The 18,103-nt window shown below is 41.3% G+C and overlaps 1 protein-coding gene across 1 annotated transcript in view; it reads right to left on the bottom strand.

Moving 5' to 3' along the window:
* Positions 1-251: 251 nt before the first annotated feature.
* The window catches only part of LOC306967738 (activin receptor type-1-like), a 42,685-nt gene continuing 24,833 nt past the window's right edge, over positions 252-18,103 (bottom strand). The window contains exons 4-12 of the mRNA XM_079562898.1: positions 16,711-16,983; positions 14,122-14,391; positions 11,247-11,452; positions 6,102-6,201; positions 4,958-5,104; positions 4,334-4,609; positions 2,629-2,826; positions 1,690-1,820; positions 252-1,425 (exon numbers count right to left, since the gene is read on the bottom strand). Of these exons, the coding sequence (XP_079419024.1) occupies positions 1,291-1,425; positions 1,690-1,820; positions 2,629-2,826; positions 4,334-4,609; positions 4,958-5,104; positions 6,102-6,201; positions 11,247-11,452; positions 14,122-14,391; positions 16,711-16,983 (1,736 nt within the window). The 3' untranslated portion in view covers positions 252-1,290. The remainder of the gene's footprint in view (positions 1,426-1,689; positions 1,821-2,628; positions 2,827-4,333; positions 4,610-4,957; positions 5,105-6,101; positions 6,202-11,246; positions 11,453-14,121; positions 14,392-16,710; positions 16,984-18,103) is intronic.

Here is an 18,103-nt window from a genome sequence, read left to right as displayed (position 1 = left end):
TCACTGTAAAACAATGATTAGTACTTAATACTTTTCAGACATTATAAAGCGATCTAATGATCACAAAGATATATCACAATCTGATTCATATTTACAGTATAAATTATGTCAGCTCAGTTTTAAATCACGAGTTACCAAAATTACCAAAATTAAGATGGTTCGCTAAATGAAATGCACTGTGTCTGATCGTGGTATATGATTTTGAAGAAATAAAACATATACAATACATGTTGCATTTATGGATTTGCCTAATTTGGCCACGAGTTTCCACTTTAATCAAAGCAAAGCTATTAAAACACAAAGACCATGAAGCAGTGTTAGTCTGAGCAGAGTGCACTTTAATTCCATCCTGCGCATGAGAACTCAAAGACAAGTCCAGTTCATCACTATTGAATTCCTGTCTAGAAGCATTACTTTGAATGTTATAAATCTCAAAAAACAAACAATAAATAGATCAGGACAAGTCAGACAAATAAAACACATTTTCTATTTAATTAATAGAAATCACTATTTGATATAAAATGTTAAAGGAATAAAAAAGGCTGAAGTTGAACTTCATTTTCTGACGATGCACGCATTAAGACGACAATGCACGCATTAAGACAGGGTACAAGGCTTACGCACAGGCCTCTGAGCGGCAAATTACTTAGCAGATATTTGATTTGTTCTTTTAGAGTCTGTAAAGCTGGAGACAAAAGAACAAGTACATAACTCAAATGCATGGAGAAAATACAAAGCATTGTTTCAGAGCAAGAGAGTAGTGCCTTAGTCGCAGAAGAACAACTAAACGTTAAAGCCTACAGAAGTTCAGACAGCATTGTAAACAGAGATACATGTCCCAGTAAAACATAGCACTGCTTATTGTGGAGTGTGTACACAACGAGTTGGCAAACTGACTTTTTTCTAAGTCCACTACAATGCAAAAGAACAATGTAAAATAACTTGCAAAATACAGTAAGTTCAGACTTAAAACAAACTAAATGTGCAGTACTAACAAAAGCAAATGCCCATGTAACATATTTTCCCCAATGGTCGAGTTCCTATTTAATGTATCGATATTTTCCTTTTCCCCAAGACTCTTGGCCGTCTCAGAAATGCCCCGGTAAGCCATCTTTGGATGCCAAAATGTTTCCCACCAAGTGTTTCTTTTTTTCTTCAAAATAAATACTGGTCTGTGCCACTATAAGGGCACTCAACTTATCAAGTCCTTTGTTTGTGTGTGTTTTTCACTCCAGTCTCAGGACGTCTTCAAAGGCTTTTAATATTGCGCTCTCCACCACTGCGGCAGAATCAAATGTCCGTCTTGATTTTGTCCAGGGAGCTGTCGATCTTTGTGAGAGTCTTTTTGATCCGTAACGCTGTTAATCGAGCAGAGGGATTCTGGTACCAGCACTCCTTCATGAGTTTGGCCAAGGAGCTTAATGTCTGGAAAAGAGAGATGTTTGTGTAAGAGGTAGGTAATAAACACAGTCAAAGTATGTTGCGATCACATGACATCATAGTGTTGAACTGGCACATAGATCACACAGGTATGGCAGAGACGACTAATCTGTGAACTAAACTCTTAAATCACTTTTCATTTATTTCTTTGGCTATTTTCTATGAAAAACAGTGCATCGCCCATCAGAGACATTGGCCCCTGGCCTCCATCTTAATGTGGCATTCAAGAATGTCTGAAATCAGACTTACCGGGTCAGAGAACCAACGGTTTGGAATATTAGGCCTCTGCTGGTCCACACACACCACTTTCTTCATGTCCTCGAAGCTCGGGTCGCTGGGGACCACGTCATGGAAAGGCGGCTTGTAGTCCTCTACAATTCCTACACACAATACATTCAACATTTCAGTTTTGCTTTCACTATGAACGAAAAAGAATACATAAAACAAGGAGAAACTGGTTTTCTGGGTTCCACATTGTGAGTAGAGGTCGGACGATTTATCGGGCTGATATTTGGGTATTTAACAATATTGGCTATCGGCCAAATGCTAATAAAAGTGCTGATAAAAGCTGATATCTCCAAACTCGAAAGTGGAAGAGAGTTCCTGTTTTTTGTTGCATTAGAAAGAGCCAAGTCAGAGCCTTAAAAATAGTACCAGAATGTCTTGAATAAATCAGATGATAAATCCCCCTGCTGTCACAGTTCAACACCAACAAAGTTTAGTTTCAGAAGCATCATAAACAGGATTATATAAAAGACATTAAAAAAATAAAAAATAAATAATAATAATAATAATAATAATAATAATAATCGTTATTGACCAATAAAAAAAGAGTCTTAAAACTCATATTGTGTGTATAGTGGCTACCCTCCAGGGGCGAACACTGTCACCACTGTCACCCGGTTTCAGTCACTATTATAGGCCCATATTGGACTAAACCAACTTTTTTGAGAACTAAACCACCTGTATAATCAGTCCATTTCCTTTCTCTAAACTCAAATTACTCTGGTCCACCAGCTGATCCAGCAAGTGCTCCTCCGTATATTCAATGTCCATACACGCTCACTATACTTACAGCACTAAAAACAAATGTCAGATCGCATTCCATCATCACAACAGCATAACAACAGAGCAAAATGAGTGCCAAGTCTACATGGTTATACTTGACTTTAACAAACGTGTACTAACCGTTGCTCACTGTCCTCCGGGCGATCTCCCACAGCACCAGCCCCAGAGCCCAGATGTCCACCCTCTTGAAGGACTCGAAGCAGTCCATCTGAATAGAGTCATCCAGCACTTCCGGAGCCATGTAGCGCTTGGTGCCCACTTTCGGGTTGTTCCCCACGTCTAACTCGTTGGTGTCTTGGAAATGCATGACTGCCAAACCTAGCATAGAGAAAATAAACACCTTTAGGGACAAAGCGCACCTAATTCCTCTTATTGAACACACTGGTCTTGTCGGATTTGGTTTTCTCCACAGGATGTTGTGTTTTTTCTTTCTAAAATAGAGCGAACTCACAAGAGAACTGCAACCATGTTTATGTGGACATTAGGACAGATCGGAAAAGCAAGTCTAATTCAGTTCTAAAATAAACATGTCTGCCTGTGCGGATGAAGACTTGGAGTGCTATTACATTTATACTGCTCAAATGGAAGCAGTGCTGTATGAGACAAAGTGGTCAGTGCTCCTGAAAATATATTGTTAGTTAAAGCATAACTAAGTAACTCATGCCCCTAGAGGCCATAAGCCCCTCTCTCCTCCCTCTCCTCCCTCTCCCCCCTCTCCCCCCTCTCCCCCCTCTCCCCCCTCTCCCCCCTCCCCTCTCCCCTCTCCCCCCTCCCCTCTCCCCTCTCTCCTCTCTCCTCTCTCCTCTCTCCTCTCTCCTCTCTCCTCTCTCCTCTCTCCTCTCTCCTCTCCCCTCTCCCCTCTCCCCTCTCCCCTCTCCCCTCTCCCCTCTCCCCTCTCCCCTCTCCTCTCCCCTCCCCCTCCCCTCTCCCCTCTCCCCTCTCTCCTCTCTCCTCTCTCCTCTCTCCTCTCCCCTCTCTCCTCTCTCCTCTCTCCTCCCTCCTCCCTCCTCCCTCCTCCCTCCTCCCTCCTCCCTCCTCTCTCCTCTCTCCTCTCTCCTCTCTCCTCTCTCCTCTCTCCTCTCCCCTCTCCCCTCTCCCCTCTCCCCTCTCCCCTCTCCCCTCCCCTCTCCCCTCTCCCCTCTCTCCTCTCTCCTCTCCCCTCTCTCCTCTCTCCTCTCTCCTCTCTCCTCTCTCCTCCCTCCTCCCTCCTCCCTCCTCCCTCCTCCCCCCTCTCTCCTCTCTCCTCTCTCCTCTCTCCTCTCTCCTCTCTCCTCTCTCCTCTCTCCTCTCTCCTCTCTCCTCCCTCCTCTCTCCTCTCTCCTCTCTCCTCTCTCCTCCCCTCCCCAAACAGGAGAAAATGTGCTCAGTTCCGGTGGGAGTTAAGAGGTTAACATTGACTAACTCTGTTTTATTCAAACACTGGAGATGACCACTTCCCATCCCATTGAACGCCTATAAAGGCTTAGCAAGACGGTGAATTTAAAAAGTTTGTGAAAGACAACCAGTTATTACAAGATATTTTATTAAATACATTACGTAGGAATGTGTGCGTGTGAATTTTACCCAAGAGGATGCTTCTGTTTTTATGAAGGTAGCCGTTTTTGTCTCAATGCTAGTGGCTAATGAAGATGAGATAGAACTTTATTGATCTCACAATGGCGAAAGTCAGCTCTCGAGAAACACTCAGGGCGTGTAAATAGTTAGCAAAAGCATAATGTGTAAACAAGCAATTTCAGGTTTTAAATGTTTGCCTTTAGCTTGAGGAACTGGCAGTGATGGATGGGGAACTAATTAAAAAGCATGTAAACAGAAAACATCATCTTACCGAGGTCAGCAATGCAGCACTGGCCGTTCTTTTTAACCAGTACGTTTTTGCTCTTCAGGTCTCTGTGTGCAATGGCCGGTTTGCCTTGAGTACCGAAGATCTCCACGTGGAGGTGTGCGAGGCCACTGGCGATGGACAGCGCCATCCGGAGGCAGCTGAGGGCGTCCAGGGTGCTGAGCTGCAGGTAGTCGTACAGGGAGCCCATCTCGTGGTAGTGCGTGATGAGCCAGAGCTGAGTGCTGGAGTTACGGGACGTCATGTCGGAGGCAATGAAGCCTAAGGAAGGAGGAAAACAAAACCATTAATAAGACGGTGGGTTCAGTGGTTCGAGCATTTGTCCAGGCAGCCAGGCCCTATTTGCCAAATGACATGATTCCTACAGGAGCAAATAAAACGCTGCTGATGCAAATGCACTGTCACCTTTTGATGAATTGCAAACTAAATGGAATATTTAGAGAAGAAAATATATAACAATCACACTGATTATGTGCAAGATACAGTATAAAGCTGATTCAAACATTCATTACAATAATCTTTTTCTCATCCACTAATACAGCACAACAATACTTTTTTCTTTCAGTACAGAGCAGGAACTTTGATTTGAGTTACACGTATAAGACAAACCTAGAATGTTTTCATGCCGAAGCAGAACAGTGTTGTAGATTTCAGTTTCTCTAAACCAGGACTTCTCATCTCTGGAGGAAAAGATTTTGACAGCCACGTTCTCGCCTTGCCACTGTCCTCTCCACACCTCTCCATATCGGCCCTTACCTGTGGACAAAAACATGAGGCACCCATTTAAATCACACCATTGGTTTTCCTATTAAGCGTAGACCAGTGATTTAGAGTGGAAGTCACTTGTCTTAAAAAATAAGATTAACACAAAGAGGCCTTTTTAAGTTCTGGCTCCTCCTAGAGGAGAGACCAGGACTGCCATGACGAAAAATAGTTTCACTAACAAAAAATGTTTCCTTTCCTTCCTGCTTCCCTGATCTACACAGAAGTGAAACCTCAACACGATCAGGCCAGTCCAGTTGACAATATTTGAAAATCTCTACAATGACAGAACACTTTAGTCTGTTCTGCATCTTGAAGTCTAATACAGTGAAGTTATCTACGACTTTAATTCTCGTCGAAATGCTGGTTAAGTTACAAGGAATTTGTGAACACAACTGCGGCAGAGAAATACAGCTCATACAGTTTGTATCAAAAGGAATGTGGAATTAGTGTTGGCAAGGCCGTATAATAAGTACTACAGGAATGTAAAAGAAAACTCCACTTTTCTCATTAAATTGTTCACAATATTTGATATAGTTTTAGTAGTTTCATCAGTAGTAGTTAGAATTTAAGATATTAAGTTTTCTTTATTTTAATACATTGCACTGAGGGCATCCTAACAATCTGTAGATTAATAACTGAGTTCGAGGGCAGCTGTGAATTGAATTGAATTGAATTTTTTTTTTTATTGAGCTCATTCTCAAAGAAAAATAATTGTCATCTCTGTCGTCACAAACAAACTACAGTAAATTGCTTTCTCAAAATTTCAAAAAGTTATTTAATTCTTAACGTATTGTTGACTGTTAAAAACCATAAGATTAATATGGCAAGTTTGTGGATCAAACCAATGATCAAGCACAACATTTTTGTTGTTGTTTTCCATACACCCAAGTCCGGACATTGTGATGGTATTGACGTATTGCAATGAACGGGCTGTGTGCGAGTTATAAAGTGTTTCTCTGGAGAACATAAAAACACTAGGACCACTTACCCACGCATTCATTCAGTGTGATTTGTCGAGCCACTGTTCTCTGGACCAAGAACGGCAGCCCCGAACCGCTTCCTGAAGTGCACGAATGGTCCAGCAAATCCTGGGAAAGAAAGCAACACAAAGCATTAGGGCCAGTGTGTGTGCGTTTGTGTGCGTGTGTTTGTGTGTGTGTGTGTGGGGACTGTGTGAATAACAAAATCTTTTTCAAAGCAATCCTCAAGCGCCGGTTTAAAAATGATGAAATAAGAAGCATCTGGTCTCCAGTGGAGGCCAAACAGGCTGCGGTGCCTTTGATGTGGCACCCAGGGGAGGCGTGTGTGAACTGCGACATTGTGGATTGTTGGGTGTGTGCGTTAAAAAAAAAAAAACGAAACAAAGATGGCTAATTACGATCTTCCTGAAAAGTATTGATTTATTTATTTGGTGTTTTAAAAGAGATTCAGCTCCTACTGCATTTTATACATGTCTAGCAGCAATAACATATTTTAGCAGAGGTGTGGAGCGCCCCCTAGTGAGTAAACAACGCCATTGCCGTGGCTGCCCCCCCCCTCCCTTGTGTCTGGTGTGGGCGCAGGAGATTTGATCTAATCCCAGGGCCAGACTCCAAAACAGGCGCAATGCTGCTAAGCCTTTTATTTTTATCTAGCCGCCGAGACACAGAGCTTCACAGAGCTACCACAGGGGGGCACTGCAGAAGCTCAGAACAAAGAGGTTTAGGAGCAGAGGCAGACAAATCAGCACTGTCAGGAGTGATAAACACATGCATAATGCAAATGTGGCCTAAAAGACTGAAGCAGAGATAGGTGAAAGCACATAAAACAGAGTGAGGGCTTACTCTGCACAGATCTTCATCTTTTATAACTTGATGATATGAATATAGAAGCTATTCTGCCTCAACATCCGAAGTGAAATAAAGCCAGATTTGATTATTTGCAGTGAAGGCAATTTAAGTGATGAAATGCAAGTGAAAACCTTAAAGGAGACGGGCAAAATAAACTTTATGGCGTTTTTAACTATGTCACAACCTTCATCAAAAACACACCTGAAGAATTTCACTTCATTAACGCAGTTTGGAGCAACTTCAGTTGTTTCTTCTTCTACTGCTGAAATGCTCCAATCTATTTTTTGTGTTTTTCTGGATTTTGTTGCGTGATCGATGGACAAAAGTTTTGGCCACATTTTTAAAGAAATGCATGAACAGATTCACTCTGAGCAGTTATGCGGTCAAAGTGTGTTCATCATGGCCTCATTGGTTTGCTAATGTGCCATTTGATCAAAGTGAAAGCTTGTATTCACTGTCTGCCATTCCCATTACTGTCTGTAGTGATTCACTTACTTTGTATTGTGCTTTTCTTACACATATTTTAACATTTTAAGGCGAGATGCGGCTGGTGAAAACAGATTTTTCACTCAAAATCAATGTTGTGAATTTTACTTTTTTTTTATTTTACTCTTAATATCCTAGTTTTAATGTCAGAGAAAAAAAGACTAAACCTACTCACTTCACGATGCTTATCTTATGACGTTTTGTCTGCTAGTGACGGAGCCTGAGCAATTCAGGCACTTACAACAATGTCACACACCGCAGCAGTCGGATTCATATTCAATCACAAATATTGCTATATTTTGTATCCACGTGTACTGCGAAAGGCAAGATGACGCCATGGTCATTTCCTTTCTGGAAGACAGCCACGGCTGAAGATGGGAGAAAACTACATGTGCTCACGTTACAAACTTTAGGGATGATTTTCTCCAAATTAAGTTTTTATTCCGCTCTTGCAACAATATCTCTAATTTAGTTACCCACGCAGACTTAAAGCAGTACTAAGTAACGTGTGTACCTTATGCAATCCTTTCCGTAGTCCCTCTGGGGGTAATACAAGTGTTAATGGAATGATTGAGAGGTCTTTCATCTCCCCCTGGTGTCTCTGGCCAGAAAACCACACTTGCCACTTTCCCTGCACCGACCCGGCAGCCCCAAAACACGCTAATGAAAACATCTCCCCCGCTGCTCTCAGTTGTCTAATAATCACTCATCATTTTCTTAGGTTCATGACATGGCACAGTCAAGTCCTGACTGTATTCTGTCTGCAGCTTTCGGTTTGTTGATGAACATTTAGCAAAACGTTGTTGTTTGGATTATCACGATCAGAAGAAGCTAACAGGCTAAAGCTAACTGTGGGATAGCGCCATTTTAGCAGTACTTACAGCCAAGTTTGAGCGGGGAAAAAATGTCTATTGTATAATTGGGCTTTAGCACAATGAACAATATCCCTCTCTCAGCGTTTTACTTACTCTCACACACAATGAGTAAAAAAAAACGCAACATGCCACGACAGCTGCTGTGGCGCTTGTGGCCTCTAGGGGCAAAAGATAGTTCAGTTTTAATAATATTTAGAAGGTTTTTTCCAGAGGCATTTTTAAAAAATAAATACAGTATTTAATTCCTACTGTGATTTATCGAGCTAAACAAGATATCCAAAATCCCCTCCTAAAAAAGCAACAAAATAAAACAATAATACATTTAAACCTGCATTAAATGTATTATTTTCATAAGCAAACATTAAACAGAAAGACAGAAAACGTTAGTAATATAGAGCTATATTTTAGAATTGATATCTCCAAGTTACAGTTTAGTTACAGTTACAGTTTTGTTTTGTTTTTCTCTATTCACCTGAAGTGTCACCTTAAAAATATAAAATATTGACGCAGATGTAACTAAAAGAATGCTTTCAAGCCTCACTTAAACATGTCCACTTAAACACATCTGTGCAAGCTGAATATTGAGGATTCCTGTAACCTGCATGAATGAAAAAACTCCAGGTGAGTTTTCATGACGAGGCAACACTGGAACGCGGTTAAAACTAGGCCCACAAAAAAAAAAAGTCCGTTCAGCATAAACGGGCCCTGCAGATTCTTCTCTGTGGAGTTGGTTTATGAGGTGAGACTCGGGCCAAGCAGCAGAGCGCAATCATCACCGCGCCGCACTATCATTCGGAATCAGAGATGACTTTCTGGGCTGCGGACGGAGGGATCGGCCGGCGCATGTGTTTTCGGCTTTTCCACACCGCTGTTCCTAATAACCTTTCTCCTCATCCTGCCAAGAGCGCTTTAATTATGCTCAAACAAACATTCTGTGGCTCTCATATTCGGAGGTTTCGCTGCCAAGCTGAAACGAAGCGGACTTTGGATGGAGTCGAAAGCATCTCTCCGAGACGAGCGACTGCATATGATGGTGTTGTTAAGTTGAATTAGAGAATCTGCGGCATTCAATGTCATAGTTTGCCATTGTAAATCAGGCACGACAAAACTGGTTCTCAAGGAAAAAGGATGATGTGCAAATATTGTGTAGCCCGCTCGCGTGTCTGCAGTGAATAATATATTACAATCTCATCCAGGAGTTTTCCATCTTGGCAAAAGTTTTCAAAGAGGTTGTCTGGACTTTGTTTCAGCTGAGGAAGAGGAAAGGAAAAAGAACTCACACAAGCCAGTCCAGAAAACTCCACTTTGAAAACTTTTGCTGAAAAGTCCAATTCTAAAATTTGCGCTGTGGACAACTGCCTCAGTCACTATCTCGTATCTCATCGAGAAAGAAAGAGGGTGGAAAAGTATTGTCCAAAAATGCACACAAATAATAAACTACTCAAAAATATATTCACTTTCAACTTCTGTCTTTAAGTAGGAGTTGCCGTAGAGCTGAGGCCAACTGAGATGTTTCAGCAAGACATGATTACACACTCAGGCTAAACGCTAACCACAAGCCTCCACCCAAATTCTGGATCATTTGAGCTAACCTCAAACATAAAGCGCTGCATACAAAGACTGAGTGGAGCGAAGGCATCCAGCCAATGGCCACTGGAAAGACTTATGAGCTAAACGACAGCTTTGCAACTAAATATTAAACAAGCAACATATAAAGCATCATTTATACTTAAAGCCACACTGCGCAATAATTCCAGGTTATATGTTGCTACATCACAAGATAAAACAAAAGATTGTGAGAGTCAAAACATAAACAAACATGCCTGCCAGCCAGACTACTCTCCTCTGTTTATTCTTTCCAACAGAAAGAAGCGAGTTTGTCCGGCCAGACGACCCAAAACGTGCGCCTATGCTGCTTTTTTTTGCAGAGGATTATCAATCAAGCATGTGAAGAGGACCTACACATTCAAACATAATACTATCTACTTGTTGAAAAGCAAAGCAGTAACATCTCAATGGAGACGAGGTGGTGACGTCCCACTACCTGAACAGTTACGGGTCAGGTTTGAAGAGAGAAACTGGTTTATTGAGACATCTATCATGACGCTTGTATTTTTTCCATTTACTAGTCAAAAATGTTACACTGTGTGGCTTTACGTTTTAGATGTTTTCCTTAACTACTTAAAGGAACAGTCCACCATTTTTACATACTGAGATATGTTCTTGCCTGAGCTTAGGCCAGTTGATACGTACCTGTCTGGCGTTTGTGCGTGCCCTCGGTCACGCAAAAAGACCAAAGATGTTGTTAGCATGTGGCCTCTCCCAATGCATTTCTATAGCTCCAAATAGGGGTGAGGTTGGAAGCTACCAAGCTCTTCCACAGGCACGCACAAAGACCAGCCAGGTATCAAGTTGTCTAAGCTCAGGCAAGAACATATCTCAATATGGAAAAACGGTGGCCTGTTCCTTTAAGTACAGTGTTGTGCATGAGGATCAAGTGGTTCCCTGCAGCGCTGCAGGGCTTATTACACAGCTCCATTCAAACATTTATATTTTGAATTTTGACAAAACTGCATAAGTAATTTCTGTGCAATTTACAGTAATTATTGTTTGTTTATCCTAGCAGACCGTGGCATACTGAATGGTACCATTGTTCAACTAAATCCTTTCATTTTCTTCTTTTCTTCTTGTGTTACACACAGGCCCAAGGGACAATCTACCTCCCAAGTGGCATAGGTGGAATTTGAGACTTTTTAGCAACAACAAAAAAAGCAATATTTCATTGCATTAGCAAATGAAAAAAACAAAAACTAAAAGCACAATTCACTGAAAGCACTTCAGAGTAATTCAGGAAAATCCATCAACTAGGCAGGAAAAGCGGGTCTTCTCTAACCCACTATAGATTTTTAGCAAAGCGTGCCTCTTACTTTCTCCAATACTTACTGCCAGAGTGCTCTCCCCCACATTGGAAGCTATGAGTCCGTCGATGGTCCCGTATTCAGCATCTCGGGAGGTTAGCCTCTCCATCTGGTTGTGGTGGATTCGGCGGAACACCAGGATGGCGATGGCGGAGAGGACAATCAGGACTATTATGGGCGCCACGATGACAATAGCCAGGGTGGTCACGCTGTAGTGGGAGAGCTCCTCAGCTGGAAGGACACACAATAAAAGGAGTGGGTTTGTGATCAGGAGAAACAATAGAGACATTATTCAGACAATTTTGTAAAGAGCATTAGATGTTTTTTTCATTAATTCTCTTTGGTGAGGGTGAATGAACAGTACAAGAGGCTACAGTGTGCTTTATTCTTGATTTCTTAAAACAGTTGGATGAATAATTTACCTACAATATTAATGTAATCAGCTAGAGCAGGTATTTTTGTGAGGTGAAAACAATTGTATATCATGGCCTAAAAACAAAAACACACAATGTACAATATTTGTAAAAGTCACAAGAACAACTACATAAAGTGTCCTAAAAAAAATAATAATGACATGCCAGCTATACCAAACATTTTCCATATGAGTAGCCAGGCATGATATTCATTATGTTTACATGCAAAGTCTAGTCTGAATACCCGAAAGATTCGACTCCAGATCGTTTCTCGATGACATGACAGCTTTACCTAAGCCAATTGCCTTTGGGAGCAGCGGAACTCCCGGCCAGCAGAGGGCTGTCTCTCTCATTTCCTCTTGTTGCATATTGAAGTTCCATTGCCTGCTCATGTTTGTTATGACAATTAGACACTGTGTAACAGGCCAAATTAACCCCTACCCAGATTAATTACAGCTATAGTTTGGCCAAGGCCAGACCCTAGGGTCTCCATAGAGGTCTGAAGAGAGGCAAGCCTGCCCACAGTAAAGATGGCATGGTTTTTAACACTGCTAATGAAATGAATGTGTGTGTTACATAGGGTGACATGTCCAACCAGTAGCACTTCATAGCTCGCCAAATACTTTCTACATTTCTACATGTGCTTGATGACTCACGTTATAGTAGATGCATAATCTTTTTGTTCTGAACACGCTGAACACAACCTGCCAACATTTGGATCAGTATAGTAAAGTACAAGGACAAAACTTCCTATCATCTTGGCTACTAATTCTCCAGGGTGAACTTCACCAATTTTACACAATTGTTGTGTAAAAGTAGCTTGCCAGGTAGAAAAGGCTTTAAAGAAACGTACCTGCACAGGCAGTAGTGCATTGAACAAGAAAGACCTAATAATGAAATTATGTAAAGAAATAAAGTATAACTCAACACAAAATTGTCTGGCACGTATTTATTTAATTCATAGCAAACCAAACAACATCCTAAAATCTCGTCCTACTCGGAAAAAACATCAATGGTGAGGGGTGTCCAATGTGGCCCGCTGAGACCAGCCCAAACAACTGAACACTATTCAGACTTTCCCAGCATTCCGAGGGAGAGACTGAGCAGCTCTGCTGCAGCATTGACAATGTCCCCCTTTTCTCAGCATGCATAGTGCGCTCTTTTTCCCCCAAATCCACTCAACTAGCGACGCATTCATGAAACCTACTAGACATAAGCACAAGATGCATTAAGATATTTAGATAATCACCACGCTGTCGCCGCGTAAGCTCTCTGCACACACTTCAAATTAATCATAAAGCAGAAAGTTCAGACAGCATTTTTGTGTATAAAGCTCTCCTTCATTCCCAGGTGGCTTCACCCAGTAGGTGCTTGTCAGGCAGTTTTTGACAGCCGCGGAGGGGGACACAGCGCAAGTAGACCATGACTAAATAATATTCAAAAACCTCCCTGTGGTTGCTGGCCGTCCCTTGGCGTTTCTGTTTCATAAAGCTCCAGCCGAATGACCACTTTGCCCCAAAAACCCCAGGCCAATGGACGCATCCAAAACAGCTGGGGCGGAAAATCTGACAGACAATGGTGTCAACTTCACAGTCATATGGGCAGAATGAATTAGTAGAATATTCAGTCAGCCTGTACTGCAATTACTGTGTATGAATGCAAACAAGAACATTTTAAAGGGGAGGTTTATGCAAAATTGACCCGTCTTTTCGAGCTGTCTACCATCTGGCAATATTGTTCCCTCGTCAAAAAGCACACCTGGTGTGGTATTTTGAGACACTGATGCAGGTTCTGTCCTGCTGTGACAAAATTCTGTGGCGCCTGATTCCATTTTTCATGCATAGCCGCTTCATTTCCCACTGTGGCTTCTTCTTTGGCTCTGCTAACCAGAAATCTCTCTGCTGACCTCCATCACAGGTCTGCGAGAGGAAAAAACTCCACCAGAGCTCTGCTACTACAAAGCAAACAAATTACGTTTTCGTGGAATAATTGATACAGATGGCAGATTTGGGAACGCCCACAAAATTCGAATGTACCCCAGGAGGAAAAGAAAAAAGAGGAAAACTACTCTTTCACCCATTACTCCACAAGTACTTTAACAAATGCTTAATGATGTATTTTCTACCAAATAAATATACAGATACATAGAGAGGAGCAATGGCCCCATAAATACATAGATAAGAGAGAAAGCTAACCACAATGCTAACGTTAGCTTCATGCTAACAGCTTCAAGTGCCGTTTTTTCCACTTCTACTGGACAATCTGCCAAAGACCGGACTTTATTTGTATGTGCTAAATATGTTTATAGTCTGCCAAGTAACATATAAAAAGAAGAAAATTGTGATTCCTAAGACAAGCTTCTTGTTGGACTTGTGTTATGAAATGTAAAATCTCAGTGCTGAAGTGCCCAAAAGCAGGTTCATAAACCACAATTATGCATGCAAGTAGTTTCCTTCGATGTTTGTGCAGCGCATTCTAAGAAGTTACCTCTGACCGGCAGTTGCACGGTGCTGTTCATGTTGCAGAGGTGGCCGTAGCAGCACTCCACGACCTGGTCTCTGGATGGGGGCGTCTTGCAGGTCAGCGTGCTCTGCTCGTACACCTTAAAGCAGCCCTTCTGGTGGATGAGGGAGCCGGCGTTCACTGTGAGCGAGGAGAAGCACTGGTGTCCCCTGCAGCGGTTCTCCGTCTCACAGGAGCTGCCCTCGCACACGCACTCATGCTCCTCTCTGAGCACGGGCTTCACCGCCGCCTCCTCTGTGGGAGCAAAACCAGGAGACGCAAGCTAAGTATTCAGATTATGATTAAAAAGTTGACTCAGACAGAAGTTTAATGTATGTATTTACCATGTCAAATTAGCCAAAAGAAAAATAACAGAGGCTGACAATGTGCAACTAGTAAGATTACTGTATTATGAAGAAAAATGGTTGTTCTTAGTTTAATACTGTATTTTTAAGGAAATGTTCTTTAAAAGGCACACTGCGTAATATTTTGGATTATACTGACACCAGAAATACAAAACCCTAAGAGTGAACAGCTAGTCACAGATAAGGCTATTTTTGCGGCAAGTAATCAAAAAACGGATATGAATGATATGCTCTGGAGTCGCAACATGGCAACCCTTGGCTCTGCTCATGTGTATTATTTGTCTGCCCACATTCGGTTGGATGATTGAGTTTTTTATTCCTTAAATGTCTTATTATCACATTGTACATGTCTGCACCTATTATTAAGTATTATTACTAATTACCAATTTTATATTGTCAAATGCTGCAAATAGTAATTTCTATATTACTGAATGTATTGTAATAGGAGAATGTAACTCATAATCAGGTACATGTGGTTGTGCGTGCCTGGGTATGAAAAAGGCATACTTGAACTTTGCATATTCTTATGGTAACTTTATAAATGTAAGGAAAATTGTTAGCTACAGTTATCATCAGCCGAGTTTCCAATGGGATACAAATGCACAAGTACTGAGAGTATTGAAAATAGGGGTAGGTCTACTTCTTTTGAGCTTCAATTACTGTGTAATAATATGACGTCTGTAACTGAATGAATGTAAACAGCTCAAATAAGCTAAACTTAACAATTTGCACTGACTGTTGTTTTGTCCGTTTCTGTATTACATGTCGTCAGCTGCACCTGCCCAGAAGAAATTTCCCCACGAGGGACAATATACTTTATTCGATTCAGTACTTAACCTAGTTGAATATTATATTTGGCTGCCTTTAGTCGACATCTCCACGGAGATGAGCTGGAGACGTCCCCTCACCAAGTAAAGTTACAGTCAGGTCTTAGGAGAGGTGAGCTGCTCACAGCAAACACACTTTAAATACACACACTATAAAATCTCTTTAACTACTTAACCCCACCTTAACCAAGCACATTTTCACTTTGGAATAAAAAGCCCAAATCATTTTGTTGCCTTTTATCACTTTTTTGTCGCCTGTTTTGCTGCGTTTTTGTCATTTTTTGTTTGTTTTTTGGCGCTTTTTCCATCACTTTTTGTCACCTGTTTTACCGCGTTTTCATCCTCTTTTACGCCTCATTTTTGTCACATTTTTCAAGAAGCTTTTAGATTTCGGTAAAGTCGAACTGAAGAAAATGTGCTTGGTTAATGCGGGGTCAAGAGGTTGATAAAACCAATGCTTGTATTTCTATCTGTTGGGTGAAATCAGGGCTGGGTGATATATCGATATTTAAGATATATTCATATATTTTAAATGAGATCTGGAATTAGATCATATCACACATCGATATAGTTCTAGTTTGCCCTGTAATACTTATTTCATAGGCTATTTTTATATTTAAGATATTTTTTAATTAAAATGTGCAGGAGCTTTATTGTATGACTAGATTTTATAGTGAGGTTTCAATAAAATTATTCGTATTTGGCTTTGACTTTTACTTAAAGATAAAAGTTGGCCATTTTTATGCTCACTACTGCCACCTCAGGCCTTATGCGTAACTGCAGGTTCTATATTAAGCTTGTGCATGAGCGCACTTTAAGAAAAAAATATCGGGATATATATTGTATATATCAATATTCAACCTAAATATATCGGGGTATGACTTTTGGTCCATTTTGCCCAGCCCTAAGTGAAATGTTATGCAGTGTGGCTTTAGTTAAATCTTCCATTGTCAGACTCCAGGGAGAACTCACTAGTACTGTATTTAATAACTTGCCTTTAAATGTACTTAATGATTTCCTTGCTCTGTAAAGTCCTTGAATTGCTCTATAAAAACAAACTTGCCTTTTCTACTTGTTAGTATTGTACATCCACTAAAGTGTTTGGAAGATGGACCATTTTAATTTCAAACTAAAAAAAATCCCTCTGGCTCCTTTTCCCAGCCACAGGGTCGTACATTTGGTCAGAATACTGAAACATTACAATAACTTTAGTACTCGAATGTGCTGACTTGACATTATGTATCTAGTTTATAATGTGATGAACTGTAGGTTAATCTGTGGAAAGACAACAATCAGAGAAGTAGAATTCTAATCTCTTATGTAGCAGGAAGTGCAGAGTGAACAGAGAGTAAGATGAATGTGTACATTGCGTCCAAAGTCACCTTTCCCCGGCGCCTGCACGGTGACGTTCATGTTACACAGATGGCCCTGGCAGCACTTGACGACGCGGGTGGAGGAGGGCGCCGTGGCACAGGTGTCCCTGCCCTCCTGGTCGTCCCTCAGGCAGCCCTTGTGCTGGACCGCAGCCCCGTCGCTCAGCGTGAGGGACGAGAAGCAGTGCTGGCCCGTGCAGCGCGGGTGGTGCCGGCAGTGGGCGCCGTCGCACACGCACTGCTGCTCCCGGAGGACGGGCCTGCCAGCAGACACTTCCACATCTGATAAGAGCACATACGGCGCGTCCATTAGACCAATACCATTAGTGACCATTAAATTAAATGGCGGCCGTGCAGATTATGGCCGACATGGGAGTGAGAATTAAATGGACGCCGCTTGGCAGAAGACAGCGGTACTACGCATATGTGGTGGGGCGACCAGTGGCACCATTATTTGTATTATTAGAGGATGAGTCATAAGGCTCCATTGGCCGTTCAAAAACTGGACATATTCCATTTTCATTTTGAACACTGCAATCAAAAGGCAAAGGCAATGAAAGCAACCAAATAAAAAGATCACAATTCAATCAAAAGAAAAATTAAACTGATTTTCTTTGTTAACGATCTTACTGTATTAACTTCACCTTTTATCCACAAGCTTAAAAACAAAAAAACTCCACCATGGGACAGAAATGAATGCACTTTTTAACGATATTCGGATTTCTTTATGTGATTTCGATTTGATTTGACTTTTCTGCAACCCTACAGTTTCAGGAAGTGATCGGACAATGCTCTTTTGTGGTTTCAAATCTAAACCCCTTGATCAGACTCATTATGTTTATTTCAGCACTCATATTACTCTCACTGAAAAACCCTGTACCTGATTATTTTAGTTTACAAAATATGAAGAGTAAGTTGTAAAACGAGACGTGGGGTCAATGTAGACATCGCCTACAATAAATAAAATAGGCTTTGATACTTTTACAATACATTGAATCAGATCTGAATTACTTTTGCCTATGTGTTTTCCTTCTTACTTTCTGTGGTGATTTTGTTTGAAGGATTGAAGGAAAGCAAAAGCAAAACGGCTTTGGCTAATGTTCAACCCCATTGAACCCAGGAGTGATGTACTACACTCTTCAAGTGTGGCTGAATTGAACCCTTGTCGAAAAAGGCAATTACTTACATTAAAGAGACAGCACAGCAGACAAAATGTTTATTCAGTCTGTGCGACTCATTTCACAGCTAATTGATGCCAGGAAAGCTGTACATATGGGGATCTAGAAACCAATTATGGAAAAAATAAGTAATTGGGGTTTTATTCAGGATTTTTTTCCCCATTTCATTTTTTGTTGCTGTTGAAACTTCATTTTCAGTGAGAGCACACAACCCTTTGTGAAAT

The sequence above is a fragment of the Gobius niger genome (genome assembly GCF_951799975.1).
Source record: "Gobius niger genome assembly, chromosome: 9".
NCBI classification, from domain to species: Eukaryota; Metazoa; Chordata; class Actinopteri; order Gobiiformes; family Gobiidae; genus Gobius; species Gobius niger.
This window is presented reverse-complemented; position numbering and strand designations above follow the sequence as displayed.